The sequence below is a fragment of the Theobroma umbraticum genome, unplaced genomic scaffold (assembly GCF_002168275.2).
Source record: "Theobroma umbraticum cultivar Fairchild unplaced genomic scaffold, ASM216827v3 scaffold_4.1, whole genome shotgun sequence".
Taxonomy (NCBI): domain Eukaryota; kingdom Viridiplantae; phylum Streptophyta; class Magnoliopsida; order Malvales; family Malvaceae; genus Theobroma; species Theobroma umbraticum.
The window spans coordinates 3297387-3309244 of NW_018397258.1; the positions used below are offsets into that span (position 1 = coordinate 3297387).

Genomic DNA, 11858 nt, shown 5'->3' on the forward strand with positions numbered 1-11858 from the left:
CCAACATTGAAACATAGGGTCATTCCGAAAGTGCCCTCCCATCTATATTATTTAATTTCTTTGTGAGCTCTCGGAGTTCAGACAAGGAACACGGCGAACTGCCTCCACTTTGGCCTCAACTTTCGATGGATGGTGACCGGTTTCATGGTTCTCCGTCTCCACGTGTTCCCAAATCGAGTAAGGCTAGGTGGCAACGTTTTCGATCATCCACTCAGATTGGCCAAATATCCCTGACTAGGGGCCCCGTTAACTGACACGTGATTGGAAGAGCCTGCAAGTTGGCTAGTGACGTGGAAGATCCTTATCATGCACCTGTCCCCGACAACAACGTGACAGATCGGATTGCGAACCTCACGGCAAGATACACGGAATGTGGTGCCAAAACTTCCAATCGTTGCAAATTACCCCAGATGGTTGGATAGCAGTCTCTTGTTTGGTTGCTTTTGCGTCCCATCATGCTCCTTTTCAGGCTTTATCACCCGTCAGATGTCTAAGAAATCAGGGCATTAATTCATTGCCTCCTCTCTTCTCCCTCCCCCCCCAAAAAGGACGTATGATTGATTCTAAATGTAGCAAATACCTGACCATAGGTTGTTAGTATCTGGCACGATTTCTTAAGTGGACTGGAAATATGCATATGTGGTTGAATCCAAATCCCATCAGAATCCATCAAAAGCTTTGCTTCGTAAACTTTCTTGCATGACCAAAATTAGAAACCAAGAATTATCCCAAAAAAGAGGGAAAAAATATTTATCAGTGCATACGAACACCTTCTCATCCTATCTTTGATGTAACAATTCAATGAATTAATCGAAAATAACCACATCTTTCCTTTTCACTCCACTTGTACATTTCAGTTCGATATCTAAAAAAAGCTAGTACTTGATATATTATTATTAAACTCAAACAATGGAAAATTAAATTTTGGTTAGGTGAGATAGTTTGGAAAATAATTCAATTCAACAGTAAGTGTCAAAATGGAGCAGTACAATAGGCCCAGGCACGATTTCCTTGCATGTTTGCTGGGAAGCCAAGTTAACAACATCAACAGCAACGGAAGCTTATCAGCAGCCAGTGAACTGTGGAAGCTGCAAAGACTTAAAACGTGGATATCTACCTATACAGTGAGATTACCTGCTTGCCATTTTCCTTCGCTGAAAATGAGCGACATCATGTGGTGGTGAAGGCAGTTGCTGTGTGTACCGTTCCTACATACAGAAGAATATAATTTCGTCATCAGAGTGCAATCTTCACTGACAGTAAAGCAAAAGGACGATGAACATCATGTTATTTGTCCATTTCAGCTTTGCTATAAAACAACCGCCACGTTTTGTAACCGTTCTCTTATATTTAGATTTGGTGTTTGCCCTCCAAATGGCATGGGCCATTGAACATATGGTAACATATTAAATTCAATTGAACTCAGGCTTGAAAAAAAAAAAATCAGTCAAGTTGTGGTTTTTTTTCTTTGAGAGTATATTTATTAATATTGAAAATCATTATGTCATTCTAAATCTCTTACTTAATTGACAGAAGATTTTTCATGATGTAAAGACTTGATTTGAACAAAGGAAACTTGTACAGTTACAAAAGACATTTTCCCTTCAAAAAGCTATTAATGATTTTACTCAAAATCCTATCTAATTACTTGAAAAAATAAATTACGGTTTACTACTCCTAAAACAAAAAACTTGAGCATTGATGAGTACAGAATAATACTCATATCCACCTGATTTAACTATTATAAATACAAAATCATAGTCTTACATATTTATATTTCAATTCGATTAAAATATTTGAGAAGGTCCTGTATTAGAGTATTTTATTCAATTTAATCTCTCTATTCAAAATCGGATCAATTTAGTGATCCAATTTTGAGAATTATTCTAATTTAATCCTTTTTCCTAACAATATTTAATTTGATCGTTAAAGGTGATGACATCAGTACTAACGTGACAAAATATGACGACGTGGTATTGACATGCTGATATAGCAATGTCATGTGGTAGATCAGGGAAAATTTTTTTTACTAAAATAAATATTTGAGGGACGATATTGAAGAAACAAGATGCTGAGACTAAATTGAATAAAAATTCAATGTAGAGGGATTAAATTTAATAAAATTTATTTATTTGGGGGTTAAATTGAATCCAAAAATATATTTTTTTTGAATTAAAAAAAAATAAATACATTTAGTTCACTTTTTAAATTATTAAGTGTCATATATATATATATATATACACACACAAATAATATAAAAGAGAAGGCATCTGTAGTTGGGCAGGGCCTGGCTTGCTCCTTGGCTTTTGAAAATTTGGCTAAACAGTGGCTTTTTCTCAAACAAAAAGAATAAAAAATTTTCCATACTAGTGTATATATGATACACACACATATCTATATCCATATCTACATCTATATCTATATATATATATATTCTACATATATCAAATTAGCACAGCATAATTTTGCTCACATCATGTGCAATATCTCTAGTCCCTGAAAGCTATCCAAGAATCAAGTCTTCCAAACACACACGGGGACAGTATATATCTGTGCCTGGTAAATCTCCTTTGAACACCAGCATATAATCTCCTTTTCAAGTTCGTGGTTAACTCAATAACTGCTAGTGGAGTATTGATTTAATTACGTGTTGAATTGTTACTATGTATCACCTCTAGGAAATGATGAATCATCTTTAATTGAATTATGAAAAGAAAAATGATTAAGAGTCCGAAAATATAATGACTCAAATAATCTAAATAAAGTATATTTTATTTCACACAAATAAAAATCCTTTACTCTTGTTTGGTGTTTTTTTTTTATAATTTTGTGTCAAGTATTTAATTTTATATTATAAATAAAAAATTTTTAATTTTTAAATTATAAATTTTAAACTATAATATAAGAAATTTAAAAAACACATGATACAAAATTATAAAAAAGAAATACTAAATGAGACGTTAAATGAAACACTAAATGAAAATAGAAGATTCCTGTTCATTTGAAAAATAAATGTTTTTTCTGTTTTTCACTTTTTTAATATAATTATTATTAAAATTATCGTCAATCTATTAATAATTAATTAACTTGACACCTTATTACCGTAGACTAGTATAAAATTCAGCAATGTGTAGAAGTAGGATTCACGTTTTCCATGTTTGAACTGAAAAGTTTGAAGTACAAATGCAAGATGGCTGTAGTGCCCGTTGGGTCACCCCTTTGCTACATCACTCTACCTAAAAGCCACAACAAGGGGGAAACAGAAGATGAAGAAAGGAAAAAAAATGTTTATATTTATGAGGCACACATGTTTCATCCTAACAAAATTGACCGCTACATTTATTTTGCTCTGCCCGATCTCAGTTTGAATTGTGGAATAGTAGTTAGACATCTTTGTTTCATCATTTTATACTGGGAAAAATCTCTCAATACAAACAAATTCATGGACCCATGCTAGATTTGCATTGATTAGGTTGCACAATGAGAAGAACGGTATCGATTAATTCCGTGAGTTTATTAAAGGAAGTCATAATTAGATAATCAAATATTTCAAAAAAATTTAAATTAAGTAAAAAAAAATATAACTTTCATATATAAATCAATTTTAATACATTTATTAATGTTATATTGGATATATAATAAAAGGCTTCAGACATGAACTCTTGTATAGAGAGAAGGTCTAATAAGTTAAAGATAAGACTTATTAAGAAAGACGTACAATAGTTTTAAGTAAGATATACGACACGAAATGACAAGGAAAGGAGGTGGGCTTTGTGTGATTTGAACTTAGGAATTTAGCTTTGGTGTTTTGTTTGAAAAAAGTGATTTGGTATTTAATTTTACCAATGATTTAAACTAATTAAGAATCGTTAGGTGTGCTATGATTCCTTAGCATAAAATTAGAGATCAAGGAGGCTAGTTTATATAATGAATATATTATTTAGTCGTCATCATCATCATCATCATAGAGTATTTATTTTGCATTAATTTAATTTAGGGTAGACTCTACCTTTATCTCTTGTGATTTTATTTTATTTTTTGCATAATACCCTTTAGTTTTTTTTTTCTAATTAACACTTTATAGATTTTTTTTTCAATTAGCATCTATGGATAAAATGTTTTCTCATAATTGGTTAAGTTTTTTTATTTTTTCTAATAAAATTAAAAAAATACTCTTAAGTATGAACAAATAGATTAATTTTGAATTAAAATATTTTGATAATTTTATTAAATGAAATTAACATCCTAACCTTATGAGAACAAAGGTTATCTAGTATAGATGTTAATTGAGAAAAAGAAAAACTTATAAGATATTATTGAAAAAAATTATAAAGTGTCCTGTGCAAAAAATTTACTTTTGATGTTATCATGAATATAAAGCATTTGATAAATAACTATAGAAATGACGAATGAAAGTTGTGAGAAACCATAAGATTGTCTCGTATTTAAATTAAAATAAAAAGAAAAGCGTGTTTTAACCCTGGTTTGATTGATTTAACTTTCAAGTTGAGTGCTACTAGTGTCTATCAACTGGCATACAGTGAACCCTTCCTAATGCTTTTGATGCCACTAAGTTGGTGAGATTGTTGTTTGATTCACGGAACTTACCTCTTGAGTGTTCACCAAACTGGAAATCTTCCACAGCATGAAGATTGAAATTGGAAAGGAATAAATGCTATAGAAGAAATGAAGTCTAATTGAGTCTCCAACCATTACCATTTTACCACATGAAAAAGATTTTGGTTTTTCGGGTAAAAGGACTTGGTTCAGACAGGACAAACCCAGTAAAGGGCATGGAAGGAAGGGGACCCCAAAACAAAGTCACCCGACTTTGGAAAACAGCTAATTCCAGCCACCTTCATCCCTCCTAGCGAGCTACCCTGTAGCCCCTCTTTAAGGGATGCAAGGTCCTACATTTCCCTAGCACATAGCCTGTTTGGTATACCGATTCGAAGGGGCAAATTTCATTTAAGAGGAAAGTTGTGGACAAATTCTTAATTCCAAAGCCAAAAAAAAAAAAAAGCAACTGTAGAGACAGACAAATTATTAATTCGGCAAATAAAGGATGCGTAAAATCCCATCATCAGCGTCATGTTTTGTTGTTTTTGTTTATTTAACGGAAGCAGATAAGATTTTATTGGTGCGTGGCTTCCCAATGGTTAAGTTATCCTTCTAAGACAAAACAAAAACGATATTCAGGTCACTTTAAAATGAAAAATTAGACCCTTCTTGTCTATTTTTTTCTCCGTCTCCTCCGAATACCAGTCCCCTGTTCTTTTCTGTTGGAGGTTTCGCAGCTATGTGGTTCATGGTCATCCGGGGCAGATTTGCAATCGAGATTCAAGACAAAGAACGCCCATTTTTACCTTTCATGTTTCTTCTCTCTCTCTATATATATATATTTACTCTGACAATGCCAATAACAGAGGTGGAGTTTTGAGTGGTTTTTGCTGCTATCCCTCTTATCTTCTCCTACAACGTTGGCCAATGAACAGCTTCCAATTTTAAACGGGAGTATTCGATAGATATTAAGTTGGCTGCATGCCATGAATAGACTTATTTCAGTTAGTAAATAACTCTTGAAGCGCGTGACCTTGTTGCTGAATCAAATATTTAAATGCATAACTAATTAATCATTGAACACAAGAACTTAAATTAATAATAAACTTTTTAAAGTCAAACCCATATTTTGTAGAACCATCATGATTTCTGTATTAGCATTCCGAGACTCGTACAATCAAGTTTGATTCCTACTATGCATCCACTATTAAACTTGCTTTTGATGCACTAACCTTGCAAAACTAGATTCAAGAATTTAAGTCCGATTGTAAGAAGAAAAAAATATTATCGTAATATACAAACTGTCCAAATTGGTCCTTACATATCCTTGATTTCCTCTGAAAAAATTGGGTAAGAAAGCATATTAATTTGCATGATTAAATATTGGGCTAATGATTGAAAGCAATCTACATATAATCAAGTTGACTAGGAAGTTCACAGAGGAGAAGACGAAGCAGCCTCCAATCTTGACCTCGAACAGCTAGATGACCTGGAAGTGTGGGCATCTTTTACGACCAAAAACAATTTTAAAAAATAAATAAAAAAGACAAAGAATGGGCAGCAAATTAATCAGCATCTCTACTGATTTAACATAAAGAGTAGCTGTTAAATCTAGCTTACTCTACAAAGAACCCATCAAAAATCATGGAAAAAGGATCACATCAAAAAGGCCCTAAACGAAAGCGAAAAAGGGTTTCACAGAATTCTCGTGTTACCGTTTCCACCATGTGAAACTGTGAACCATCTCCCCAACCCCAGACGATAGAAAGGCCTTTTGTTGACAGCCCTCTTCTCTCCTCCCTTTGGGAGAGAGCTATTTTGACAATGAGCTTACGTGAAAGGGTAACTTGGTCATTGTCGTGCCAATTCATCGACGCTTCCCGTCACTGTTGGTAGGGGACATATTAAGACCATCACAGCTCCACCAATCGCACGCGCTCCTTGTCTCCTTCACTGATCATCACTACATGACAATGCTCAAGGGAACAGGAATCTCCAAGAGAAAGTATCCCTACATTTTTGCAAATGTCTGCCTCCTTTTGCATTTGGTAATACATTTAGTATTAGTATTAGTATATATTTGTACAAATAAAATTATAAAGGAATAACGTCTCTTAAAATGAATAACAATCCTTAGATCAAATTTATATTATTTTTTTTTATATTATAATAAATTTAAGTCAATTGAGAGAAGTGATAGTATGTTTAGGGCAACTAATTTTTGGCACATGATCATGTCAAAAATGATTGAGCCAAACAAGGGTTGGGTTGTGTCATAAAAATCCGATTCCCCAATCGCAGCTCCTACACAAAGAAGTGGCGCGTAAGCTTGAATGTTTCCAGCAAATAGCATGCTTTAACGTTTGACAAATGACTTTGCCCACTTTTTAGTATGGGTATTCTTGTAAATTTACTCACAGTTGCAACGTCTAAATGCAAATATAAATGCCCACGACACACTCGTAGCCAACGGTTCTAACGTTAATGGAGCAACCACCATACACTGAAGATGACTTGAACACCTCCACCACCTCCCCTGAATCCACCACGACAGCCGAAACTCACCCGAAACACGACTCCAAGCGAGGCGGCACTAGGCATCCCGTCTACAGGGGTGTCCGCAAAAGGCGGTGGGGCAAATGGGTGTCGGAAATTAGAGAGCCACGCAAAAAGTCGCGCATTTGGCTAGGCTCATTCCCCGTGCCAGAAATGGCCGCCAAAGCCTACGATGTAGCGGCGTTCTGCTTACGGGGACGTAAAGCGCAGCTTAATTTTCCCGACGAAGTGGAGGATTTACCGAGACCGTCGACGTGTACGGCTAGAGATATTCAGGCCGCAGCAGCAAAGGCTGCGCATTCAGTAGTTTCGTCGAAAAAAAGTCAAGAATCATCCGAAGACGGTGACGGACACGGCGCTGACGATTTTTGGGGCGAAATTGAGCTGCCAGAACTGATGAACAGCGGGTGCCAATGGAATTCACGCGGTTGGACATTCACCGGCGATGGGTCGTGGCTGGAAGGAGAGGCTCAGCAGCAACAACAGTTCTTGGCATGTCTCTGATGTGTATGGTTGGGTTGTGAACAAAAAAAGAAGAATCTCCATGAATGTTTCACCAACCTCTTGTCTTCGCTTTTATGTACTGATGATTTGGCATTATATAAGCTTTGTGGTATGGCACGCAATTTGGCGAAGTTAAGATGCACCAGGTTCCCAATTGGTTCACTGTTTCCTTCATCTGTAGGCTAGAAATCGAGCCGATTTCTGTAAATTATTACAACTTAGATAAGAGGAGGAGGTTGTTTATATTATGTTTCTTCCCCTTACCCTTAATATTCAACTTAAGTGTGTACAAGGGAGGGTTAAGTGAATTCACTGGGTGCCTGCTACATGGAATATTATGGGGAGGTGGGGGATACATTCTGTATGTAAATAAGAACGGCGTGCCAATAAAGTGGTCTTTTGCTCCTTTCAGTTTGGCATTAAAGAAAGGACCTTTGAGAAATTTTAAGTCCTCTCTATGACCAAAAGGCTTTTAGAATATAGTTAAGTTAGAATTGTTTTTAATTAAATATTAATTTGCATGTATTGTTATAATTATATCACTCATTTCTATTTTTTATTTCATAAAAAATATGGCCTTTATGGATGTTTTTTATTTTTATTTTTAGAACAAAGGGGACAGTTTTGTTTCAAATATTTGGAAGGGAATAATGGCTCCATTAGTCAAATGAATAATTAAACCTCGAATTTGATTTTTCTTTTTTATCAATTCATATGTTTTGTGGTATGAACCAAGTTTAAGTGTTATTGGGTATTTGCATGCACAGTCACACATACTTTTGTTATTATAATTTCATATACTCAACAAATTTAAAATTAAAATGATATATATATGTAGTTTAATAATTGAATAACACCCCTAAATTAGGTATAATGTGATTTCAAGGTTGGTATGATGTGATTTTTTTCTATGGTAATTTGAGATTTAAAGGTTGGGAAATAATCTAAAAGTTGAGTTTTAATAGATAGTGATGCTTGTAAATAGTAAGAACAAAAAAAGGACCATAGAGCTTGCTCAATTATGAGCAGAATAGTGTACTTGTTAAAATAGTTTAGTTCACTGTGGCAGCTCTGTCCTTCAAATTATTGTATTTAAAACCCAATCATAGAAACCTAATTATTATTCTCCTTATTGTCAACTGATAAATCTATTCAATTTTTTGGGTATTTGAAATTCTGGTGATGCCATATGTATTCCTATATATATTTTCGTCCTCACATGCAAACAAACAAACATCAAACCTAAGATACATACAAACCCTCAATTCTATTTCTGTTTCACTTCACTGTCACCTGATCAAAGCTTCTTGTGATGTTCATGATTATTAAGATTTAAAACATCCAAGAATATGACAGATCCAGTTTTGAAATTATTAGGCGCTCGATGTAGAATCTTAATACGAAACAAAGATATCACTATTTTTTTCAGAAATGTGACGTGATGTTTCTTTTATTTAAAAAAAAAAGGGACAAAATTTTTTAATTTAAATCGTTATCTTTACCCGTATCATATGTAAACGAAAACATTTAAGAAATTTGAAATGTAGATACCTTATTATACATTTTGGATTCTTTTTAGAAGAAAATAATACATTCCCACATGTCTAATTAATTCAAGATAATTAAAAATTTTGTTATCTTTGAAAATATAACAATGACAGATTGACATAGAATATTAAATATTGGCAATGTGACAGAAAAAGAAAACGTTGTTCAATTTAGTACCACGAGTATGTTGATGGGTCTGAAAAATGATGCTGTCCCCACTTTAGCCTTAACCAAGACTTACCATCTCAGCAATCACTAGCAGCAGGGCGACCTTTTCGTTTTAAATGATTTAACTGCAATTAAATCAAAACAATATCATTTTGATTCGTTGAAAAGCCAAGTGGTAAATACTAATTCACTTTTTGTTTCTTAAATGACGAGATGAGATCGACATTAATTCAAATGTCAAATCTCTACACAAACATGTCGAACTTGTACAGAGATCAATCAATTGAAGGAAATTCAGGTGCCCTGGAATTCTTCTAATATATGTTAAGAGTACTAATCAACTTAAAAATCTATGTCCCTGGGGGAAGTCTAAATGGTTAAACTTTTTCTATTGCTTAAAAATTACTAGTATATTGACGAATCTTATAAACATATTCCAAATTACTTCCATGAGTATATGAAAATATTTACTGTTAATCGAACATTAAGCATTAATCATTTCTCCCTCGATGTGAACAAAAGGCAGTGCGACTTTTAAAGAAGGACACTGCAATAAAGATCCCAACTACGAGATTTTAATACAGAAACAAGAACATGTGCGGGAGGACAGAATAGATTGGGAAAAACATGGCAGACTGCAGCCATAGCCTTGTAGTATTTGTTGTTATCATTTCACAAGAAGATATAGAAAAGGCGAATTCAACATTTAATTTAGAAAGAGCTCTGGCGATTACTTTAGAGATTACTTTTTTAAAAAAAAAAACTTTAATTCAATTCGGGATTCAACCCACCATCAATCAGAGGGATTGGCATGATCATGCAGATGAATATTTTTTGAGTGTGCTGGAACTGTTAAAAAGTGACTGGAACTGTAAGTAAAGTTGCAAAGCAAACGAATATTCGATTGGACCACAGGGGTCGGGTCAGCCAACGTGGTATGTTGAAATATTGGCTCCATACTTGTCGCCCCCTTGGCCCTGCGCGGCCTGTTCCTTTGGAAGTTGTTCAAATTGAAGGCGTTGCTTTCACGTTTGGCATTTGGTTTGCACCATCCAATAGGAATAATACAACTCCCCCCATGTATATGAAACATCATCTAACTAGTGACACTGCATGCCCACTCTTTCCTCTTTCTTCTCCTGTTCTTTCCTTTTGGTACACATCCCACTCTTGGGAACAATTAATGAAATTTGTTAGCATCGGTTAAGTATGGTAAAAAGAGGAAGTCGAAAACAAGTTACACTTGTGTAAAAGATGTCCTTCCATGCATTATTAAACGACAGCTTAACTCATTTTAAAGGGATGGGAAAATTGGGCCTACGCATTGTAAGATTTGCTGCCTGCCCCAGTAAAAGGGGAAATCCAAAACAGAATTTTTAGTCGTAGGGTCTTCCTCAATGCAGGATTGTTCTGAGAAAGGGTCGAGGTGTGTTGCAGACTTGCAGTGAAGCAGTGGTGGCAGAAAATCTAAAAATATATGACAGTTCCCATATCTGATTCTAGTTGGTCTCCGAATCTAAAGCCACGACAATTTCCGGAACAATCGTACCTAACCTCGAATCCCCGCATGTCAGATTTCCATTCCAAGGACATTTTATTTCTGCACAAAAAAATCATTGAATCTTGCGTGGAATATCTGTGTATAATATTTACGTTTCCAGTTCGTAATTTACATATAAACTTGGACTGCACATGTAAAGATAACTGTCTCTCATTTCAGACTTCGAACCAGTAAAATTCTTCAAGTCTCAAATTAATTCTAGTCACTACTAGTCTTGGAATTGAATTTAACTAGGTGTTGTGTTGGTGAAGCTATAAGCCGTCTGCGACCACATTTCAATTTATATGACACTGAGAAATTAAACTAAATTGCAAATATCTGGAGTTCGTCCATGGGGATTTTTACGAGGGGGAGAACAACTAATGATAACGAGATTGAGGGCTGAGTTTGGGAACAGGATAAGGTGCAAGTGCATGTAAATAATTCATGGTGAGCTGATGTTTGGGGTCTGCGAAAGCACGTGAAGAAGACATAAAACAACAAGTGGAAGGTAGGAGGTCAAAAAATTAATGGACTTTGTTGGTTATCCCATCGCTCCTTGTTTTCGGACCCACGGAAGTGGACGTACACCAAGACACGTGACTTAGTGAAACTAAGCTGCGGAGAATGATTCAATGGCGTCCCTGTCAAATTGGAGTTTCTGTAATGAATTAGCCTTTGCATGAGGGACGCTTGGCATCGAAACCCCACCCGGGCAACCTTCTTTACAAGACCGGGCATTCGCCTGATGCTTAGCTGCAATCTTTAATTGTTTCTCCACTTCAATTTTCTGTTCCCTTTTCTCGATTGACTTAAACAAGAGGAGGCACTGGTCTTTGCCTGGTTAGCTTGCTTATGAGTGTTCCTCTGCTCCATTTGAGTTAGTCGGCTTCCTAATTTGCCGTACATGGGTATAACCCTTCTTCAAAACCTGCTAATGCTACTTACAGCGTACCGTTTGGTACGAGGAAATAGCCAAGTC

At 35.1% G+C, this 11858-nt stretch overlaps 1 protein-coding gene across 1 annotated transcript; it reads left to right on the plus strand.

Annotated features, from left to right (window-relative positions):
* The first annotated feature begins 7012 nt into the window (after positions 1-7012).
* On the plus strand, positions 7013-8031 carry LOC110413949 (Integrase-type DNA-binding superfamily protein). The gene has a single exon (XM_021424982.1). The coding sequence runs from the start codon at positions 7045-7047 to the stop codon at positions 7618-7620; it is 576 nt and encodes a 191-aa protein (XP_021280657.1). The 5' UTR covers positions 7013-7044; the 3' UTR covers positions 7621-8031.
* Positions 8032-11858: the final 3827 nt, after the last annotated feature.